The following is a 24,433-nucleotide window of genomic DNA, read 5'->3' on the forward strand; positions in this document are numbered from 1 at the left end:
CAAGAAACACAAAGAGAACCTGAAATATTAAATATAGTAAACATACCAAGAGGTCTAACCGTTAGGCTATATATATATATATACATGTGTGCGTGCGTGTGTGTCTGTGTTAGTTAATTAGAACTACGGTACTAGGCTTGGATCCTGCTCAATCTCTTTAAATACATAATAAACATCGAGTGATAAGTAAACAAATGTAGCCTATTTATACCCACACGACTTAACCCATTCCATCTACAGCTGTAGAAGTGTGCAGGTAGTTGGCCGAGTTTTCGTTGCTGTAGTTTGCCCCACCCACCAGCAAATCCAAACCTCCTGTGTAACCTCTGATTGGTTGAGGGGATTGCGGGTCCTGAGACTGAGCGCTAGGCGCTGAGCTGTGCATTGGGGCAGTGTGTACTGTTGACGCGAGCGGAGCCGGGAGCGCGTATTGGAGTCAACTAGCAGCCTACTGACAACGAGTGGTGCTTTTTAGCTCATTCAGGCCGGATATTTTCATGCATTTTGCTCTGCTGCAAGCTTGAAACGAATTGCTTCTTATTGTGACGGTATAACATCCTTTTATCTCTATATATTTTCACAATGGATTTGATATGGACCATATCTCGCCGCGGAGTGTGTTCGGTGTCTCCATGTGTGAGATCCAAGGAAATTAATTAGTAAAATAAGCTACAAGACTTTGAGAGAGAAAGTAAAGCCTCTAAATGCTTGCCTGGAAATAAAAAGGTAACTGTGGTCTTCACTAATAGCATTGTAAGACTAGTTCCGGCAACAGCATCCTTTGGTCGACGTTCGATAACTGGACTTTGGCTATTCAGGGGGTTTTCTCAGTACGGATTCATTTTTACGTTTCAATCGGATATGTGGTGTGATATAATTGCCCAGTGAAGAGGAAAAGTCATTACAACTTGAAAAAAAATTCGTCAATATGCATGGATGGAACGTATGCGTAAAATCCAGTTTGTCTAAAATGCGCCTTGCGGTTTTGGTACTGGAATCATGACGCTGGGAAGAATTTAACTGGAAAATGTTTAGCCAATTATTTCATCTCCATTGAACGTTATCCTTTGATATACCTGTTCGTCGGATTGTTCCTCCCTTTTTGATTTTTAAACAATTCTTTTTTGCATGGTTTTTCACCCTGCATCGAAATGGTTGGGTTTATCGTGTCAGTCGCTATAGTTGTTGCTTGATATGAACTGCCTGATATGGGTAAATCAGTGTTCTGAGATCATTCAGAATGTTTTCCAAGCTCTATCCTCCCCAAAACCTCACGCGCTGCAGCAGATTGGAGAATGTGGTTTTTATCAGAAGAGTACAATGAAGTAGACCATATCGATATAATCAAGTAACATTTATATCATATACGAGCCTTTTCTTTTATCAAAACGTATTCCCTGGATAACTTTTCGATGAGATAACTGGATGATTTTGCCCGTTATCTCTGACATGCATATGTGTGCGTGATCATACAAGGTCCCAATTAAATATAAGGAAAATCAACAGGTACAATGTACGCCAGGGAGATGGATTTTATACAAATTATTTGGATAGTTATTTTATGCTGGACTGGGGTTGATTCTGTTATTAATTTGAAATACTCGATAAACGAAGAGCAGAAAGCTGGGTATATCATTGGAAACGTGACAAAGGACGCACAAACGCAAGGATTTGCCATTGCACCGCGGGCGCCGTACTTGCGGGTCATCTCGAATTCAGAGCCGCGATGGGTGGAACTCAGCCCGGCTGGACTTCTCCTCACACATCAGAAAATAGACCGGGACGTGGCTTGTCGACAGACGACAAAGTGCACTGTCTCTCTGGAGGTGATGTCAAACTCTATGGAGATATGTGTCATTAAAGTTGAAATTGTGGATTTGAACGATAATGCGCCCAGATTCCCCACAAACCACATTGACATTGAAATCTCAGAGAACGCCTCCCCTGGTACCAGGTTCCCCCTAGAGGGGGCAAGCGATCCGGACTCGGGGATCTTCGGTGTGCAATCATATTCGATCACCCCGAATGAGCTCTTCGGGCTGGAGATTAAGACTAGGGGGGACGGGTCCAAGATTGCAGAGCTCGTAGTTCAAAAATCTTTAGATCGGGAGACCCAGTCTCACTATTCATACGAAATCAGTGCAGAAGACGGTGGAGACCCCCCAAAGATTGGCGCAGTCCAGCTCAATGTTAAAGTAATAGATTCGAATGATAACAATCCAGTTTTTGACCAGCCTGTGTATACAGTGAACGTGATGGAGAACTCTCCGATTAATACACTTGTAATTGACTTGAATGCAACAGACCCTGACGAGGGAACTAATGGCGAGGTTGTGTACTCGTTTAACAGTTACGTCACCGAGAAAACGAGAGACGTATTTAAAATTGACCCTAGAACCGGTATTATCACTGTAAATGGCCCTTTGGATTATGAAGCAACCCATATTTACGAGATTGATGTCCAAGCCAAAGATTTAGGTCCCAATTCGATTCCGGCTCATTGTAAAGTCACTGTCAATGTGATGGATGCGAACGATAACCCACCTGTCATTAGTTTATTGTCGGTGAACACGGAGCTGATTGAAGTTAGTGAGAACGCGCCTCGTGGATACGTTATTGCATTAGTGAGGGTCTCAGACAAGGACGCGGGCGCGAATGGCAAGGTGCAGTGTAGACTACAAGGCAACGTCCCTTTCAGGCTCCAGGAATACGAGAGCTTCTCAACCATCCTTGTCGATGGCAGGCTAGACAGAGAGCAGAGGGACACGTACAATCTAACTATCCAAGCAGAGGACAGTGGCACCCCCCCTTTACGCGCCACTAAATCGTTTGTAGTGAAAGTCACAGATGAAAATGATAACCCTCCCCACTTTCTAAAACCACATTACCAAGAGATGGTCCTAGAAAACAACCTGCCTGGCTCATGTTTGCTGGCTGTGTCAGCTGTAGATCCCGATTTGGGCATGAATGGCACAGTTTCATACACCATCGTGCCCAGTGAGATTAAACACATGGACGTAAACACATATGTCAGCATAAATCCTTCAGGGCGTATTTATTCCATGAGATCATTCGACCACGAGTACACTAGGACTTTTGACTTCAAAGTTTTGGCCAGGGACCAGGGGAATCCGTCCTTATCCAGTAACGCGACGGTGCGCATTGTCGTTTTGGATGTGAATGACAATACACCTGTTATGACCACTCCATCCCTGGTAAATGGTACCGCGGAGGTATCCATTCCAAGAAACGCAGGAGTGGGTTACCTGGTGACCCAAGTCAAGGCCGACGACTATGACGAGGGGGAGAATGGAAGGCTGACCTATACCATCTCGGAAGGGGACAGGCTTTTCTTCGAGATAGACCAAGTGAATGGAGAGGTGCGGTCCACCAAGATGTTCGGAGAGCAGGTCAAGTCGACCTACGAGATCACAGTGGTGGCACGCGACCACGGGAAACCGTCGTTGTCGGCCTCGGCATACATTGTTGTTTACCTCTCACCGGACCTGAACGCTCAGGAATCTATTGGACCCGTAAACCTGTCGTTGATCTTCATCATTGCCCTGGGCTCTATTGCTGCTATCCTGTTTGTCACTATGATTTTTGTGGCAGTCAAGTGCAAAAGGGATAACAAGGAGATCCGAACGTACAACTGCAGGTACTGAAAACAGCCCTTCATATCCATCTCATTAGTTTGGTGTTTCAGTCAGTCATGGTTATAGGCCTATTGATTATTTTATTCCTCCATATAGGCCTACATTTACGCATTTTGGTATCCATTCAGTGGTGCGCATAATTGTGTGTGTGTGTGAGTGAGTTCAGGCTGGTATTGAGTGCACGTAGCTGTATTTCTAGTGCATGTCCAGGGGCCTGAATGTTAGGCGCTACTAAGGAATGCAGGTGCTCAGAATTGGTAAGCAAAAATGGCTTATGGACTCCTAGACCAAGCGCCCTTGCCTTACTCCTTTTTTTTCAAATCCTCACCATTACCTAGGACTAATAATCTTGGCTAGATTAGGTCAATTAGCTGCATTTTACAGCTATCGAATTTATGGCGCATATTATTCCCAAAGGTTCTAAAGGAGACAGCATACCCTACCATTCTGTGAGAACGATGACATAATACTCATCATTATCATTATTACTATGTTAATTATATAAATAATATTTCTACTGTTACTAATCATAATGATACACTCAATAATGATAGCCTAATAATAATAATACACTTCATGCTAGAGGGATCTACTACTAATACTACTAAAACTAATAAGTCATCCACCTTTGAACCCACTATGCCTCTACTCTATGTATGACTATGCCTCAGAAGGAGACAGACACTATTATGTAGCACATTATCATCTTGATCATCATAATAAAAATATGCTTCTCTTCGTCAATCTGTAAAGCATCAGCTCCCACTTTGATTTCCTTGTGCTCGACCACCTACCACTGTGCTACATTACCACTTAAAATGTCCATATAAATTGCATTTGTGGATTTAAACCTGGAGCTGTTATCATATTTCATATTTTACTCGTGCTGCTACATCAGGCCGTTTTAAACGTGCGGCAATTGGCTGACCGTGTATGGTTCTTCCATAAAGTATGGCAAATGCACATCTCTCAGTAAGCTCTAGCGGATAAAAGACTATTGACGAAAATGTTGGGTTGAGATCCATTAAACACACTGTGAAGCAGGGGTTCCCAACGCAGGGGGCGTGCCCCCCAAAACGTGGCGCCAACGTTTCATGGGATGCTCGGGACCTTCCTTGACCATCCTTGATCGAAAACGACGCATAAATCTGCAATGCTTTAGGCTAGAAACAAGCTGTAAAATGCCAGAGGAAGATGGGACTCTGATGCACATGGGAGTATTGGTTTGTCTCTATGACAATCAGAAGCTGAACTATGACCTTCTAAAGTCCAGGAGTCAAAGACATTGGACTTTGCTTGGGAAGTCATTTTATACAATGTGTGACTGTCACTACCAATTGATCAAATCACTTTCTGTCAAAGAGAATACAGAAAATTAAGTTGAGGGTTCATATAAATTATAATTATAAAACATATCTGTTAACAGAATAATATTTGGGGAAATCGGGTCTATACTTTATTTTCCTTATGTTATTATTATATTCATTAAATAGCCTTCTTAAAATATGTCATGGGTCATGTTAAACTACGTAGAATTGCGTAGAAATGAGCTTCAAAACAACATTTTGCTATGTTCCTCAAATTGAACCAAATCAAATTAGTGTTATATTTAATATAGGCTACCTCAATAAACAATAATTATTGAGGGGACCTTTGGGAAAAAAAAGGTTGGGAACCCCTGCTGTCAAGCATAGCCTACAAGAATGCCATTGTGTTGCAGTTTCTTGTCAAATATTGAGTTTCTTCTCCTTTATTCACCTAGAATCACATAAGGTGTGCAGACAGCTTTATTTTTCAAAAAAAGTGGGGACCTTCTCAGGCACACACGATCATGGATTATGGTTAATATTAGTCACTGTAGATTTAAAATCTAAAGCACTCACGGATTTTCAATATCAAGTGATGGTTAGTGAGATATCCACATCATGTTTCCCCAACCCTTATTCTTCAGAGATGTAGATTTGATCAGGGTTTCTCATAGTAGAAGATCACTTTTACGTTCAATATTCTATGTACGGTATGGATAGAAACCCTAGGGCCTCACTTGTTATGTCACATAGCTTCTAGTTTCAAAGTCACATTGTTGTCAACACAAACAGCACACAGACAGTAAATAATGACATTGGAATAAAAACGTCTGTTTGTTTTCTGAAAAACCAATGCTCTTAGAGCGTGAGGCAAAGGACTCTGGACATAAGTTATTTTATTAAGCCAATTTTAAGGGGATTTAGGGCATTTTATATCTTGTTTTTTTCAAAGATGTCTGTCTTTGTCACATGGGAAAAACAGAGCCTACTAGACTTCCCAGCACGCTCTTTCATTTGAATGTGACCCACAATGCTCTATTTCTGTAATAAAAATACACAAGAAAACAAGCAACCAATCAAACAAAAAATTAGGCTAAATCAAATAATATCTGCCCAACACCACCTAACCTTCACCTTAAAAAAATATTGTCTTGTGGCATAAAAATCCTCTTCCTGCTGGGTACTTTAATCTATATTGATGTGCAGTGCTCCTGAGTAGCTAGCTACCACCTCAAACCTATGCAGTGCTTATCTGCAATTTATTGTTCATTTTCTTTGAGTCGGGAGGATTTCTCCTGTCCATTTTTTTGATTTGGTGCCCAGGAGTACTAGAGAGAACGATGGGCTCTTTTTTGACCCTCACAGTCTCTTCTCGCCCCTACTCAGACGAGAGAGCACACGTGCGCGCGCGAGAGAGAAATAACAGTTTTGAGATCCAAGGCTGCTATTGACTTTTTTATTTTCCAGAATGAAGGCAAGGAGGAACAGACCCAGAAAGCATCTTAAATGAAAAGGAGAACACATCCAATAAATACTAACGACAGGGGGAGTCCTACATGTGCATTTCAGCATATGCAGCCAGGGCCTCAAGTTTTATTAGATGCAGGGTAGAAACAAGAGTAAATAACACAATCCATCCAACCAGGGCTAAAAATAGATTCTTGGAGAGTGGGAGTCCATGCAAATGTTCGACATGTTAAAAACTCAGAGGAATAGGCTCGGGTCAGGAGGGATTCTGCTTAAAATAAAACTTCCCCTCATAAGAATTTACAAGCCTGGATGGAGAATGAAAATTGTCTTCTTCCAGCCCGAGCATCAGCAGCATCCTTTCAATAAAGAATCTCCGGCTTTCTCATTTGGGCTGATTAGAATCAAAATGCTCTGCTCCAGTCAGGGAACGGCCACAGACACTAGTTTCTAAATGAATTTGATTTTACAGTTTTCCTGTACTCCATATTGCCAGTGGGCATGGCTTGGTAATGAAAGAAAAAGGGGAATTAATGTTAGCAGTGGGGCTCTGCTTTAAATTTGATTGCAAAATTTGGTTGGTGCTCTTCAGTATTGTCTGTTGTCTTGTTGTTGCTGTGTGTGTGTGCTTTTGTGGTTTGGCATGTTTGCATTGTGTGTGCTTGTTGTTTGTGAGACGTGGACTGTGCCGAGCATGCAAACGCAAACAAATGAGGGATGATGGCTCCATTGGTGGCATGGGGAAGGCGGTCAGGCTTGGGGTCACTTGAACATGGCTCCTCTCTCTCTCTACCCCGAATGCCCACCAATGAGCTGGCCACCACCACGGGACCTTTCGGTCAGCACCCTGGCATGGCCGGGCGGGGCGCCTCTGACTGAACGGCGTTTGCCTGTAGGCAGATACAACAGAGCACTGCTTTATTGAGTCTGTTCAGTTTCTTCTACTTGCGCAGGGTGGCGGAGTACTCGTACGGCAGCCAGAAGAAGTCGAGCAAGAAGAAGAAGCTGAGCAAGAACGACATCCGCCTCGTGCCGCGCGACGTGGAGGAGACGGACAAGATGAACGTGGTGAGTTGCTCATCTCTCACCTCCTCCCTCAACTACTTCGACTACCACCAGCAGAGCCTGCCGCTGGGCTGCAGGCGCTCCGAGAGCACCTTCATCAACGTGGACAACCAGAACTCACGCAATGCTGCACCCAACCACGGCAGTTATCAGCAGCACTCCTTCGCCAGCGGGCAGGGCCCCCAGCAGCCTGACCTCATCATCAACGGCATGCCACTGCCTGAGGTGAGACCACGCTTAGTTCGCTCTGATCTGTCCCTGCGGCTTGTTGCTGCTGTGCCAATCTGTGCCAATGCCCTTGGGAAGAGGGGGGACCGTGGGTGGATGTACGGGGTTGGGTGTATGGGACAGGGGAGAGTGATGGTTAAGACATGTCCGGTCAACTCTGACTTAGTCTCACTAGTCATGACTGCATTGTGCTTCAGCTTCCAGTGGGAGTATAGTCATTTTGGGGTATAAAATAGTAGGGAGAACAGTCACTGTGGGTTCACCTGGTGCATGTGAATGAATGGTCACGTTGACCAGGTATGTTCTCTCAACAGAAACGTACCAGATCACACTTCTATACCCTCAGTGTAACGGTACATTTCCTACTCGTTTGAAATCGAATCTGATCAGCCATGTGTGGTCTTGTGCGTTAGTAGCGGCATTTGAGAGAAATAAATCACGGCATTTCAGAGGTTTACCCAGGTACAGGGATTGACCTGTGGATAAGAGCGAGCCGTGCCAAGCGCGAATTTGGAGGCATGACAAAATTGATTATTTGGCTTCCACCTACCTGCCTTGTTTTATGTGAGCTGAGCTATTGCAAAAGAACAGGAGTTTGAACACCTGCCAGACGCATTGACCCGGCTAATCAGCTCCCCCACATGTGGTAGAAGGAAGAATAATCATTGCTTAAATGCTCCATGTGCAAACAGTGCAATCGGCCCAATAGGCTCCAGTGTTAGTCATGCAGTCAAGGCCAAGGCTGCAGCTTTGCACCCCACGCAGCCAGCTATTATAGAGCTATAGTCAACTCACTATGCATAGGGTTGATTGTATTGACGTAGCGATGTATGGCTGAAGACAGCAAAGGCCTCGCTCGAGTGGGCTATTTAAGCTGACAAGAGTGTACACCGACTAGCTGGTCTTTAGAGTATAGATTTTTGCCTCTGCCCTAGTCTATTGGATTCCTTGGACATCCTCTCTAGCTTGACCTATTTCTATGGCCCTCAGGGGGGCAGGGGGTTCTCACAATCCTGTTCAGTCCCAAATAAAGCAACCCCACCCATCACACATTTGATGACTCCAATCCTCGTTTGGCATTCAGTGAGAAGGGTGGAAATGCCTAAAAACAAAACCAGAAACATAAGAACAGTTATTGAGCCATTGATTGGCTGATCCACTGAGGATCTGAGCACCTATCGGATCCCGCGGGGTCGATGAGGCCCCACTTACAGCCACGCTGATTTACTGCAGACTGTCTGGGACGGATGGAGCCAGAGAGAAGGGGAGTGAGAGGGAGGGAGAGGAAGAAGGAGAGAAAGAGAGGTCCTGTAAATTCAAGCGCTGGTAGGGGGGAACAAGTGCATGCCGCCATGCCGTGGCCAGGCCTTTATGTACCCGCGGGTAGCATTCAGGTCACAGACCTCTCCATGAGCAAAACACAGGAAAAAAACTTCAGTCCGGCAGGCACAAAGAAATGACTGTGTGGTTGTAAAATCCAGGTGGAGTAGCCTGTCTTGAAGGCTTAAGCATCCAATAAAAAAACTAACATTGTCTGTGGGATTAGGGAGGCCTTTATTTGTTTCTGTTAATGAAAAAGAGAAGAGAGGGAGACAAATAAGGTCTGAGATTCTGATATGCAAAGCTTGGAGGTGTCTGATAGGGATGCGTTAGGGGATGGAGGAAAGGAGGAGGGGAGAGTGTCTTAATGCCAGGTGTCTGGGCTCCACCGCATTTGTAATTTTTTTTAGCATTTGTGATTGGCTTGATAAAGGCAGAGGGTCTGCTTAACATGCAAGCTCTGTCGCAGCTCCGCCTTCCACATGACGTTGACAAACATCCCTTTGACCGCGACCCTGTGCATATTTCCTGTGGACAGACGGAGAGAGGAGGTGCTGACTGTTAGTCAATGGGAGAGAGGGAGAGAGGGAAAGAGGAAGAAAGATAGATGAGCTGGGTGAAGAAAGAGAGAGAGGCGAGAGGGAGTATGTGCATGTGTGTGTTTGCATTCTCCCCCTCGAGCAGGCTGCAGCTAAAGCCAAATATTTATTCTCCATTCTGACATTTAGAAGACAGTAGCTAAATATTCACACATTGCTGTTAAATTACAAAAACTGTTGTCAAGTGCAATTGCATAGCCATTAATGTAGAGCGCAAACAAACAGTGCATCTGTGAAATTACCAATAACAGCTTTGTAATGGTGAGCAAGCCCACTTGACTCCACAAGGTCTAGCTAGGACACAGGGGCACTTTTGTGATTAGTAAGGTTCATGCTTTATCCTCAAAAACGTTCATCTTCACCCTGGTCCGAGGGCGCTCCTGTAATCATCTGTGAGTCAACCACCATTTTACAATTTTACACGAGGGCATCATATTTGTTTATTTCCAACTTATTGTATGAACTCTAAGCCGAGCCACATGGAATAATGGCATTAGGATTTGACTTAACAGGAAAAAAAAGAATAATCGAAAACAGGAGAGTGAAAGACTTCATATGTAATAATGAGGATTTGAGTTTAGGAGATTCATTAATGTTATAGGATTTGTGTTATTGGTGTATATGGGTCTCACATGTACTAAGTCGTTTGTATTTTTCCACCTCTATTTAACCAGGTAGGCCGGTTAAGAACAAGTTCTCATTTACACCTGCCACCTGGCCAAGATAAAGCAAAGCAGTGCGACAAAAACAACAACACAGAGTTACACATGGGATAAACAAACGTACAGTCAATAACACAATAGAAAAATCTGTATACAGTGTGTGCAAATGAAGTAAGGAGGTAAGGCAATAAATAGGCCAATAGTGGCAAAGTAATTTCAATTTAGCAATTTACACTGGAGTGATATATGTGCAGATGAAGATGTGCAAGTAGAAATACTGATGTGCAGAAGAGCAGAAAAACAAAAACAAATATGGGGATGAGGTAGGTAGTTGGTTGGATGGGCTATTTACAGATGGGCTGTGTAGCTGCAGAGCAGCTGCAGCGATCGGCAAGCTGCTCTGACAGCTGACAGTTAAATTTAGTGAGGGAGATATAAGTCTCCAACTTCAGTGATTTTTGCAATTCGTTCCAGTCATTGGCATCAGAGAACTGGAAGGAAAGGCGGCCAAAGGAGGTGTTGGCTTTGGGGATGACCAGTGAAATATACCTAATGGTGCACGTGCTACGTGTGGGTATTGCTGTGGTGACCAGTGAGCTGAGATAAGTCGGAGTTCTACCTAGCAAAGACTTATAGATGACCTGGAGCCAGTAGGTTTGGCAACGAATATGTAGCGAGGACCAGCCAACGAGAGCATACAGACCAGCCAACGAGAGCATACAGATCGCAGTGGTGGGTAGTATATAGGGCTTTGGTGACAAAACGGATGGCACTGTGATAGACTGCATCCAATTTTCTGAGTAGAGTGTTGGAGGCTATTTTGTAAATGACATCGCCAAAGTAAAGGATTGGTAGGATAGTCAGTTTTACAAGGGTAAGTTTGGCAGCATGAGTGAAGGAGGCTTTGTTGCGAAATGGGAAGCCAATTCTAGATTTAACTTTGGATTGGAGATGCTTAATGTGAGTCTGGAAGGAGAGTTTACAGTCTAGCCAGCCACCTAGGTAGTTATAGTTGTCCACATATTCTAATTCAGAACTGTCCAGAGTGGTGATGCTAGTCGGGCGGGCAGCGATCGGTTGGAGAGCATGCATTTAGTTTTACTAGCATTTAAGAGCAGTTGGAGTCCACGGACGGAGTGTTGTATGGCGTTGAAGCTCGTTTGAAGGTTTGTTAACACGGTGTCCAAAGAAGGGCCAGATATATAGAGAATGGTGTTGTCTGCGTATTTGTGGATCAAAGAATCACCCGCAGCAAGAGCGACATCATTGATATCTACAGAGAAGAGAGTCGGCCAGGGAATTGAACCCTGTGGCACCCCCATAGAGACTGCCAGAGGTCCGGACAACAGGCCCTCCGATTTGACACACTGAACTCTATCTGAGAAGTAGTTAGTGAACCAGGCGAGGCAGTCATTAGAGAAACCAAGGCTGTTGCCACGGGTTGTATTATCCTACTTCAGAGAGAGAGATTTTTAATCGTACTTTATTTCAAGCTAGGTGTACTAAGAAACGACATGGTGAAATGGTAGTTGAACAGGAATAACCTATGTATTAGCAGCTGAGAGATGTTTGGCTGACCTGCCTGTGATTGTGGCTGCAGATTAAAAGACAACAGGTCGCTGGTTTAATTTCTTCTTCTTCCATGGCTTAATTATAGCAGATCAGTTGGTGGGGGAGACAATTAGACAGTAAAGGAATGGCCTTTGGCTATAACGTGTAACGTGTAATACTGTGGCTTTCTTATATCTCCTCCTGTGATTCCAGATAATGAATATAGCAGGAAGAAAATAACTTATCTCTGGTATTGATTCAGTTTACGCTCATCCTTATGCGGGAAACAGATTGGATATTTTTTTATTTTATTGGGTTTCATTATGGTGTTCAATGAAATAGAAAAAAGGGAGGCAGTCTTTGTGCTCCCTGGTGTTAGTGTGAGACTTTCTGTGGAGAAACTAGCAGACCTTTATTCTCCAGTTCGATATTTTTTTTGCCAAGTTTAGTTCAATGCTAATTGAGGTAAATTCACATCCAGATGCTCCCATTCTGTTACCTGAAAGACGGCAAGCATGTGGCATACGGCGTACAGTTCAATTTGGGGCTTTCTGCAGTGTGACGAGTTTAGGCACTTGGAGCATTTGGCAAAACAAAAGGCATTTCTTTTACTGTGTCTTGAATTTGTTCCTCTCCCAGTCAACAACAGAACTCCACGCTGTAAACAAAACCCAAGGTTGCTAGCTACCGCAATTTGTCAATCACTAACTGTCTTCTAAGATCGCCTCTCTTGCAGCAATATGTAGGCTATGGGGAGTGGTACTGGGTTCCATATTCAACATGCCTGCACATCACCCCCCCCCCCCATGCAATCCCTTCACATCAGGACAATATGCACAGAACACATTCCAACATGCCATATTGAGGATGCAAAGTCGATATCATGCTGTCAACACATACTTCACATCTGCTGGGCCTGCCAATCACCCCCCCCCCCCCCCTCTTCCTCACTTCTAATGGGTTGTCATCATGTCTCCTTGAAACATATAGCTTGCTAACTGCAATTAGCAAACTTACTAAGTAGCATTTGATCCAGCGTCCGAGCCTGAATGACCAGAGGCACGACAATGTGTTTGGAATTCAGGGCCTTTTCTTGATTCCTCTATTGTTCTCATCGGTAACGTCATTGTCTTTTTTTTATGGCAGAGCTGCGGCCTTTGGCTGTGTCCTAAATGGCACCCTATTGCCTATACAGTGCACTACTTTTGACCAGAGGCCTATGTGCCCTGGTGAGAAGTAGTGATCTTTAAAGGAATTAGGGTGTCATTTGAGACACAGACAAAGACTGCAGCTCTGCCATGAAAAATATAATGACATTACCGATGAAAGCCATAGAGGAATCAAGAAAAAAAACTCAATTCCAAGCACATTGTCGTGTCTCTGGTCATTCAGGCTTGGATGCTGGATCAAATGCTACTTAGTCAGTATGCTAATTTCAGTTAGCAGTCTTGATCATCATCTTGAGTTTTTGCTAATCAGATTGTGCCTGACCTATTGCCTCTCACTAGAGTGTTGGGTCTGGTTTGACAAACTCAAACCGCTCTACGTTTAGTCTTTGGTCTTGTGATGTTTCCATTGTAATTTGACGATCCAAGCCCCCCGTTTCCCTCCCTCCATCTCACTTAGCTTTCTCTGAGAAAAAATGTCTGTCTTCTCTAATCTGGTTGCCTTCCTCTTTAAGCCACTGACTAATACATGTGACAACACATATGGCGGGCTAATATGTTGCGAATTACAGACTTTTACATTTTCCATGACGCCCATCGAGGCAACAGACTAGGGCGTTTGTATTTCTCTAAATTTCATCAGCCTAATCCAATTAATCATCCCTAAATCCATACGATAAAGTAAAGGTCAAAGCATGCTGTCTCGTTGAGGGGCTTTATGCTGAGAAGAAATCTCAGTCAGGCTCCAGGAAAAAGCTCTGATGAGGGAGTACCATTTAAACAATTTCAAAAGGGGATTTTCGAAGCTCAGGAAGAAGAAAAGAGAATAATCAGGTGGTGAAAAAGCGAAACAAAGATTTTACAGAGTGGCAACTGACAGATTCTTGGCTGCTTGAAGTTGAACTGTTGAAATGCTAGTGTGTTTTATCTGTTGAAGGAGTTAGGGGCGAACCTTTGCGTGCTTTAATGTCTCCTCTTCAGAGGGATGTGAGAGAGTGAAGCATCTTATCTGAAGCCCCTGATTGAGTAACTGGCAGATGAGCGCAGGAATTATAGCGAGAAAGGTTTGATTTGTGAGTGAGCCATGGATTTGGGAACGTTCTTGCAAAACCATCAGTCAGTCTGACAGTCAGTTAGTCAGACAGCGAAACAGACAAAAATTTCAACATTCATGCACAGTCATGTGCAGTACCAGTCAACAGTTTGGACACACCTACTCATTCAAGGGATTTTCTTTATTTTCACTATTTTCTACATTGTAAAATAATCGTGAAGACATCAAAACTTTGACATAACACCTATGGAATCATTTAGTAACCAAAACAGTGTTAAACAAATCAAAGTATATTTGAGATTTTAGATTCTTCAAAGTAGCCACCCTTTGCCACAGTGACAGCTTAGCACGCTCTTGGTATTCTCTCAACCAGCTTCACCTGGAATGCTTTTCCAACAGTCTTGAAGGAGTTCCCACATATGCTGAGCAGTTGTTGGCTGCTTTTCCATCACTCTGCGGCACAACTTATCCCAAACCATCTCAATTGGGTTGAGGTCGGGGGATTGTGGAGGCCAGGTCATCTGATGCAGCACTCCATCACTCTCCTTCTTGGTCAAATAGACCTTACACAGCCTGGAGGTGTGTTTTGGGACATTGTCTTGTTTAAAAACAAAGCACAAACCAGTTGGGATGGCGTATCCCTGCAGAATGCTGTGGTAGCCATGCTGGTTAAGTGTGCCTTGAATTCTATATAAATCACAGACAGTGTCACCAGCAAAGCACCCCCACACCATCACACCTCCTCCTCAATTCTTCACGGTGGGAAACACACATGCCGAGATCATCCGTTCACCTACTCTGTCTCACAAAGGCATGGCGGTTGGAACCAAAAATCTCAAATTTGGACTCATCAGACCAAAGGACAGATTTTCACCGGTCTAATGTCCATTGCTCGTGTTTCTTGGCCCAAGTAAGTCTCTTCTTCTCATTGGTGTCCTTTAGTAGTGGTGTCTTTGCAGAGATTTGACCATGAAGGCCTGAATCAAGCAGTCTCCTCTGAACATTTGATGTTGAGATGCAGTTAACTCTAATGAATGTATCCTCTCCAACAGAGGTAACTCTGGGTCTTCTTTTCCTGTGGTGGTCCTCATGAAAGCTAGTTTCATCACGTGTTTGATGGTTTTTGCTACTGCACTTAAATAAACATTACAAGTTCTTGAAATGTTCCTGATTGACCTGTCTCCGGATTACATCTTCAAACTAAGAAACCATGGCATCCGACAGGAGACACATCCATCCATGATGTGTATGGGTAAGATAGTCTAGCTAGCAAAATTTTCAGATATTACACGTTTCTAATTTTGACAGAAAATGGTTTCATTTCAACTTAAAGTGTACTGTTAGCTAGCTAACGTTAGATGGCTGGCTCGCTAGCTAACGTTACGTGTATGATCTTATTTTTCGCATCTGAGAGACATTTGCTTGACTATTTATAGCCTAATGTTAGCTAGCTAACATTAAACCTGGTTGGTTAGCAGGGTAGTAACGTCACGAGTTGGGATAATGGTTAATTGTTACCTACCTAGCTAGCTACATGTCTTAATAAAAGACTTGTCTGAGTGTGCCAGAGCGCAGAATAACTAATGCATTTACGAATCCTCAACACCTGTTGAATATGGCCGGTGTCAGCAAAAAAGCACAATTTAAATTGTTGCCAGCAGTACAGTTACAGTCACCAACGCTCTGGATAACATGAAAACAGTCTAACCAGCTCTGCTAGGGTGAGTAAAATGGTCAGAGTGGTGTGTTCTCTCATTATGTGTCTGGACGTAGCTAGCAATGTTAGCCAGTCGTCTTGGGTGCTTGACTGCCGTTGTGAGGTCAGAATGTTTGGATCAACCCTACTTAGCGGCCAGAGCATCTATTGTGCGCTCTGAACGCTCCGAGGGTGAACCGCTCTGAATTTACGAACGGACAATCTGACAGCAGTTGCAGTCACCAACACTCCGGATAACATAACAGCCTAACCAGCTCTGCTAGGGCGAGTAACGTTCAGTGAGCTATTCTCTCATTTGTGTCTGGAAGTAGCTAGCAAGTTAGCTTGAGTGCTTGACTGCTGTTGTTAGTACAGAACGCTCGGATTAACCCTTAAAGAGATGGTTGGGGCTTAAGCTTAAGAGGGTGTGAACAATGCTGAATGGGTGTAGACAAAGCAGAGCTCTTCAGTAGGCTCTTTCTCAAAAGTGAGTTTACAAGTTTATCAACTTTCAAAGCAAAATAATTTTCCCATTGTTCCTCAACTGTTGTGTATGATATACCATTTTGGAGCTCTGAGTCTACTTTAATCCAATGTAAAAAATAAATAAATAAATAAAACATTTTGAATTTTGACACATAAGACCGATTTGAGCTGGTCAGTCACAAATTAACTTTTAACAAGGCACACCTTTTAATTGAAATGCATTTCAGGTGACTACCTCATGAATCTGGTTGAGAGAATGCCAAGAGTGTGCAAAGCTGTTATCTAGGCAAAGGCTGGCTACTTTGAAGAATCTAAAATATGAAATATATTTTGGGTTGTTTAACACTTTGTTGGTTACTACATGATTCCATATGTGTTATTTAATAGTTTTGATGTCTTCAATATTATTCCACAATGTAGAAAATAGTAAAAAATAAAATAAAATCTGAGTAGGTGTGTCCAAACTTTTGAGTGGTACTGTATATGTGTCAACCAATAGTCACGTCGGGCCATTTAATTTTCGGTGAAATTATGCTGTGATGAACACTGAAATGGGTTGCACTTGAGCCTTTATGGATGAGTAACATTAACCCATGGGATGATTTAATTCACAGGGATATGCCTACCCTGTTCCTACTACATAGTCTAGCCAAGTTGACCTGTACTGGACTGGCCTGGTTGCGCATCCACCATAATTCCTGGCAACTGCAAATAACAATATGAAAATAAAATATCCATGCCAGCACAGGACGGTTCAGGTCAACACTATAGAGTGCAATAGTTAACGTGATTGACAAGCCAATGCCAGTTCAGTGTATATATAGCCTTGAAACACTATTCCTTGCTTCGTATGTGGAGGATGTACAGTAAATATGTCACATTAGTAGCCAACGGTAGCCTCCTCAAGCGCCAGGCTTCTGCCTTCTTCTCGGGATCGGGGGTTGCAGGCAACAGCTGAGGTGTCAAAACATACAGTACATGAGTGAGAGGGCCTGTCATATGCATGTCACTGAAGCCCGCCTGTAACCACATGTGATAGCTGAGCAGCCACTCTGTCTGTGCATCAGGGCCAGGGATACTGTGGACAAGGAAAAAGGCTGGAATTATGATGAGAGGAGGGAGGAAAGAAGAGAGAGAGAGAGAGCAACACAGTCTCCAAAGAGGGAGGGAGCGAGAGAAAGAGAGAACCTCAGCTTTATCTGTGTGTCTATTTATAGGACCCCGAACGATTTTCCATAACCTGTATTAGTCTGACTCCAAAACACTCTCTTCCTCTTCTTCCCTCTGAAATGTAATTCTATTGTGAAGTACAGATACAGTTATTATACTGAAAGCCTCATCCTTTGTTCAAAATATAACCCAAATGAAACTATATAGCAGGAGGGAAAGAAAATGGCTCTCTTAGTGTTGGTTCAGCGTGCACTATGTCTGCTAAACAAAATATCCATATCAAGCACCTCCATGAAATTGTGCAATGCACATGAAGATACTGTAGTCATTCAACAGAATGTTTATTTTTGCATGTGCACAATGTCCCTCGCAGCAATGGCATGTCCAGACTGTAAACCTTAGATGGTACGAAAAGGTAAACACCAATGTGCTTTGAGCCGAGTCAAACTTTAAAAATAGAACGTTGAAAAGAAAGCACATGAATTCCCTTCGAGGGTTATATTCCCAGTAATTTAACAATAGGCATGCTACACAATCTTGTGGTGTTCCTGCAATATGATGCTAATAAATAAATACTATCGTCTTATAAATCTGTACCCGAAACCCCCCCCCCCCCCTTGTAAAACAAAATAATATGAACGAATATACATCCTACCACACATCCCAAAATGCAATTCACCTATTGAATTCCTATCTCACTTTTCAATACATCATCCAGCAGAACAAAAACTACCACCTCAATTATAAATCCAGAGCAATGTGAAATATATTACACTTACTTCTCAATTAAAGCTGAACTTATATTTACCGTGATCCAACCCGTGATCCATTACTGACAACAAAACTTATTTTATGCGCAAACAAAATTACTTTCACAATGGAATCAGAGCATTACAAGTCGTACATTAGCAACATAAACCAGCCAAGCTTTTCCATAGATCCCAGAAAGGCCATAAAGAGATAATGACCTTGGGTCTGGACTGAAGGTTGTAGAGGGGTAAATGAGAGAACGCGAGACCGAAACCACCACAAAGAAATGAAGTGAGTGAAATGGACAGAGAGAGAGGGAGAAAGGGCGAGAGAAGGGTGAGGTTTATCCCCGGGGGAGGGGGGGGACATCATTATGCACCTTGTTAAGCCCTTCCAGCGATGCCGAGCCTCGGACGTAATTACCCGTTTAAAGGACTTTCCTGCAGCCACTGTTTTTTTTTTTTTTTTAATTAAAGCCTGTGACACAAATATGCCACACTCGGTTTGCTGCAATCCCTTGGACTATCGTGGATAGGCCTATACCTCCAGCATTTGCACGTTACTACTGCATGTTGTGGAATTATACCCTTGAGCATGTTTAGTCAGGATCTGTACTACCACTAACTGTCAGTAATGTTAGCAGTTTAAGGTACATTGATTTAGCAGATCCAACGCTAGCATTTTCAATCTACTCCACTGTCTGTTATGGAACAATACATTTAAGCATATGTATTCTGCATATGTAGGCCAACTGCATCCAATGTTGGTAATATTGGCAGTTTGAGGTACGTTGATGTTGAAGGTCATTGAGGTACTGTATCAATAGTGGGCAATCAAAGATACAGCCCACTACGTCTTGCATGAAACCAGGCCAGGTATTCCAACACAGTGTGCCACGGTTAGAAAAAAAGAGATGATTTGCACAAATTGATATACATTAAATATCTTAAAATAATAACCTTTTACTGCAGTGGGCTAAATCAGGGTCACACAGAGTGTTTCTTGGTAATCTTGAACCGAAGTATATACCTCATACACATGGTTATGGCCTTAGAAAATAAGGCGACACCTGTAACATGTCATAGACTTGAAATGTTTTCAATTTTGAGTTCCCAATATTACACTTTATATACATCACAGAAGACTGAAATATATTAATATCCTTCCACCCATGAGGCCACTGGGTCATTTGACTGCAGGAAAGGGCTACTCTCATCTGAATCTTGGGTGAGATTTTAAGTGTAGCATCTCCCGTGGATGTCTGTCGGTGTGAGAGAAATTCAATATACAGCAGGCTTCACATCTCCTCTTATTTTTAAGACAAGCCTTTGGAAACCATCCCTGAGGGTTGCAAGAAACGTAACACACTTTTTTCATATCATACACAATTCATGTGCGAGTTTTCTTTACTGTCTTTGGTGGGAAACGATTCAAGGGAAGGTGGCTGCGGAAGAACACCTAATAAAATACCACTGGTCTCAGGGAAGAAGTGTTTGGTGTCAAACGCTGCAGGAGAGAGGGAGGAAAAAATAACTTCATTAAATTATTTTTGCCTCTCTTAGCCTCTTCTCTCATTAACACAGATTTGGCTGCCAGCTTCCTTTTTTACGCCTACAGTTCAATTAATGGGATAGGAAAGGTCGGCCTACATTCTTCGACACAAGCTAAAGCACTTGTTAATGCCATGGGTTAGGGAGGAAAGGCTATTGACTTTCACATAGTAGCTTACACTCAGTTGAAATCAAGGTACACTGCATGGCAAAAAGTATGTGGACACCTGCTCGTTGATGTAATTCCAAAATCATGGGCATTAATATGGAGTTGGTCCCCCATTTGCTGCTATAATAGCCTCCACTCTTTCGGGAAGGCTTTCCACTAGATGTGGGAACATAATTCCAGGGACTTGCTTCCATTCAGCCACAAGAGCATTAGTGAGGTCGGGCACTGATGTTGGGCAATTAGACCTGGTTCACAGTCAGTGTTCCAATTAATCCCAAATGTATTTGATTGGGTTGAGGTCAGGGCTCCGTGCAGGCCAGTCAAGTTCTTCCACACCGATCTTGACAAACCATTTCTGTATGGACCTTGCTTTGTGCACGAGGCATTGTCACGTTGAAACAGGAAAGGGCCTTCCCCAAACTGTTGCCACAAAGTTGGAAGCATAGAATCAAGATTTCCCTTCACTGGAACCAAGGGGCCTTGCCAGAACCATGAAAAACAGCCAAGACAATTAGTCCTCCTCCACCAAACTTTATTGTTGGCAATATGCATTGGGGCAAGTCGCGTTCTCCTGCCATCTGCCGAACCCTGATTTGTCCGTCGGACTGCTAGTTGATGAAGCGTGATTCATCACTCCAGAGAATGTGTTTCCACTGCTCTGTAGTCCAATGGCGGTAAGCTTTACATCACTCGAGCCGACGCTTTACACGCTACGTGCTTCAGCACTCAGCATTCCCGTTCTGTGTGCTTGTGTGGCTTACCACTTCGCGGCTTAACCATTGTTGCTCCTAGACGTTTCCACTTCACAATAACAGCACTTACAGTTGACCCGGGGCAGCTCTAGCAGGGCAGAAAATTGACGAACTGACTTGTTGGTGGCATCCTATGATGGTGCCACGTTGAAAGTCACTGAGCTCATCAATAAGGCCATTCTACTGCCAGTGATTGATTAAACAGTGCCTTCGGAAAGTATTCAGACCCCTTGACTTTTTCCACATTTTGTTACATTACAGGCTTATTCTAAAATGGATGAAATTAAAAAACATCCTCAGCTATATATACACAATACCCCATAATGACAAAGCGAAAAAAGGCTTTTTAGAAAGGTTTGCAAATATATTAAAAATAAAAAACAGAAACACCTTATTTACATAAGTATTCAGACCCTTTGCTATGAGACTTGAAATTGAGCTCCGGTCCATCCTGTTTCCATTGATCATCGTTGAGCTGTTTCTACAACTTGATTGGAGTACACATGTGGTAAATTCAGTTGATTGGACATGATTTTGAGAGGCACATACCTGTCTATATAAGGTTCCACAGTTGACAGTGCATGTCAGAGCAAAAACCAAGCGATGATGTCAAAGGAACTGTCCGTAGAGCTCATAGACAGGATTGTGTAGAGCCACAGATCTGGGGAAGTGTTCCAAAACATTTCTGCAGCATTGAAGGTCCCCAAGAACACAGTGGCTTCCATCATTCTCAAATGGAAGAAGTTTGGAACCACTCTAACGTAACAAAATGTGGGGTCTGAAGGGGTCTGAATACTTTCAGAATGCACTGTGTATACCTGTCAGTAATGGGTGTGGCTGAAACCACTAACTTGAATGGGTTTCCACATGTGTATATATATATAGTGTATGTATTGTAGAAAGCATGTGGTAGGAAGAGTGTAGCAATGGAGCTAGCTAAGATATCTTAGCTAGCTCCATTGCCCCTCATAATATAGGCTGACAAATATTGAGTGATGGGTGTTTTGTTTGGGATTTGAGGAAGTAGCCATCCCTCCAATATGTTTGTCCCTGTTGGTGATAATACTGACAAGGGACTTACAGGCTCTGAGTCCTCTTTGGGGAAATCTTTGTAAATTCTCTACCAAAATGTGAGGAACAACAAAACCTAACCATTCCCATCGTGGGAAAACATAGTTATTTTCGACTTTATAGAATGACCGCTATTATTCGAGTGCACAAAAAATCAATTTAGTCCCAAATGCAGGAGTGGGAAAGGTATTAATTAAAATGGATGGATAACTACGTGTGGCTCTTCTTTCGGTGTCCCACACGCTTAGCTGAATTGCTAGTTACACCACCAGACTTCCCACCGCGCTGGCTGACAAGGTTTCTCACGGCCTCAGCTTGAAGTGGTGATACTGTGTGGTGGTTAAAGTGATTGAGTGATGGGGGAGGACCGTGGTGAGAACCCAACAATGCTCATATGTGAAGGAGGATAATTGGAAACATTATTTTTTCCAGGCATCCAACTCAGACAACTAGTAGAGAATGTAAAAACAAAGGAGAGCCGCACACTCTAGGAGTTACATTGGTATCGAACATGTCACCCTCCCTCGGAGATGGGGTGACCTTGATCATTTATTGTTAAAACGAGAGGCTGCTTGGATCTTTAATTTAAAGACACTTGCTCCCTTCGGTCTCAACGTGGACTTTGACCTGAAGCCATTCTTGTGATTGTTGTGACTTTGCCATTGTGGTTGTTTGCAGGCTTGTGTGGTCTTAAGTGAGTCTATGATCGTATGCTATCCATTTGTATTTATTGTATGTTGCTCTTTCTATGCCATTTTAATATTTGAGAAATTAACCAATGATATTAGGCCACTCTTGGTCATGATTACAGACACCTGTGTGTCTTGACACTATATATAAACGAGTCATCCCGCAGTGTCTGTGATTGTACCCTGATGAAGACAGCTTGCCTGTCGAAACGTTGGTAAATTAAATATTTTTGCATCTGAGCTCCTAGAGTGTGCGGCTCTCCTTTGTTTTTAGGTTTTCTGCTCCGCTAGCCAGCACCTCGCCTAAATGGGTGTGCGTTTCTTTTTCTTCTAACTAGTAGAGAATGACCTAAAACAAAGAGGAAGTAGGGAGGATGCTAGTTAGTTAGCATTTCCCCACCATCCGATTAAATGTCAACTTCTGCATGCGTAATTGTTGGATGGTACAGGAGAGAAAGAATGAGGAGAAAAAAAGGGAGAGAGATGAACCAATTTGCTGGTGAAATGGATTTGTCTTGTTATTCTCGGCAGTGCTAGGAATATAGCACTGTAGAGGATAACGTGATAAATTATGTGCATCGTTATATTATAGTCATACACTTTAAGCATGACTGGGCCCATGTTAATGTCATTGAATCTGCATATAATAAGAGATAGGGAATGGACAGCCAAATGACATCTAAGTCAATTGAAAATAAAGGAATTAGGCTCACATTTACTCCTCACATGTCATCTTACTTTAATGTCTGAATTTGATATCTATTAAAGCTGAAATATGTAGCTTTTTGGGTGGCCAGACCAAATTCACATAGAAATCGGAGTTATAGATCTGTCATTCTCGTTGAAAGCAAGTCTATGAAGCTGTAGATCTGTTCTATGTGCGCTATTTCCATGCTTCCCATTCTTAAGTTTAGTTTATTCGTCTTTTACTTTCGGTTTTTGTTCACCAGCTTCAAACAGCTGAAAATACACTTATTTGGGGTTATGGAAAATATATTGCACAGGGGTTTAGATGGTACTATACTTGCTTGTTTTGTCGCAAACTATTAGAATTTTAGCAACCAGGAAATGGTGGAGCGATTTCTGCATAGTGCATCTTTAAAGATCGAGCTGACCCAGAAAAATGAAAGAAATCATATGAACAACCACATGATAAAACACAACACATTCCTTCATGTATTACTTTATTATATATTTGAATGGTATACCATACGTCCCCTCGTTTCATAGTAAGCCATTTGTACCTCTTCATAGATTTAGCATTAGCATAGCTAGTAGCTATAGGGGTAGTTTAATGAACACAGAAGCCTGTTGGCATGCTATAGCCACAGCGGTAGGGCTGTGGAAACAGCAGGCCGGCGTAATTGTGCATTGTTCATCCCCAGAACAGGAGTCAGAGCATGTAATGAGCTGTAGCACTCTCTCCCCGCGCCGGGTTAATGGGCTATGACCGGCAATAGGACTCACAGGCCTTTCAGAGATAACCCCCACATGCATCTCTTTACCCCATGTCACAATGCCTCTTTATCTGTCTGTCTCTGGGTCTCATCTCTTTCTCTTGTGCGTATCTTATCTTCCCCTGCCCTGCCCTACCCTCTCTTTCATTTCCTCCCCTTCCTCCTCCTACCCTCATTCCCCTCTTTTCTCCTCCATCCCATGTCGCCAATGCCTCTGTCTTTACTTCTCAGGGCTTTATCTCCCTTTCTCATCTTCCTCTTGCCCCTGCCCCTACCCACATTCCCTTCATTTCTTTCCCCTTTCGCTCTCCTCCCCTCCCTTTGTCCCCCTGTCTAAAGAGATGGTGGGACCCCTAATGTGTCAATGTGTCACAATGCCTCTAGTGCTTTTGTATTCATGATGCCTGGAATGCCCCAGAGCAGGCAATCCTCTATTCTGCTGGCCATAAAGAGACTTTAGATAATAGATGTAGTACATTGACTGGTAGGGTCTGGGATACTATATTATACTACATTTAAAAAAAAAACAGATGACTACAAAGTTTATGAAGATGAATGCAGATGTTAT

At 43.0% G+C, this 24,433-nt stretch overlaps 1 protein-coding gene across 6 annotated transcripts in view; it reads left to right on the top strand.

Moving 5' to 3' along the window:
- The first annotated feature begins 366 nt into the window (after positions 1–366).
- LOC129828027 (protocadherin-19-like) overlaps positions 367–24,433 on the top strand; it is a 76,090-nt gene continuing 52,023 nt past the window's right edge. For 2 of the 6 annotated variants that reach the window (XM_055889431.1, XM_055889432.1), the window contains exons 1-2: positions 367–3,658; positions 7,366–7,720. In XM_055889431.1, coding sequence (XP_055745406.1) covers positions 1,512–3,658; positions 7,366–7,720 — 2,502 coding nt within the window. In that variant the 5' untranslated portion in view covers positions 367–1,511. The remainder of the gene's footprint in view (positions 3,659–7,365; positions 7,721–24,433) is intronic. The other 4 variants (XM_055889433.1, XM_055889434.1, XM_055889435.1 and 1 more) reach the window with 3 other exon arrangements.

This window comes from Salvelinus fontinalis, chromosome 29 (assembly GCF_029448725.1).
Source record: "Salvelinus fontinalis isolate EN_2023a chromosome 29, ASM2944872v1, whole genome shotgun sequence".
NCBI classification, from domain to species: domain Eukaryota; kingdom Metazoa; phylum Chordata; class Actinopteri; order Salmoniformes; family Salmonidae; genus Salvelinus; species Salvelinus fontinalis.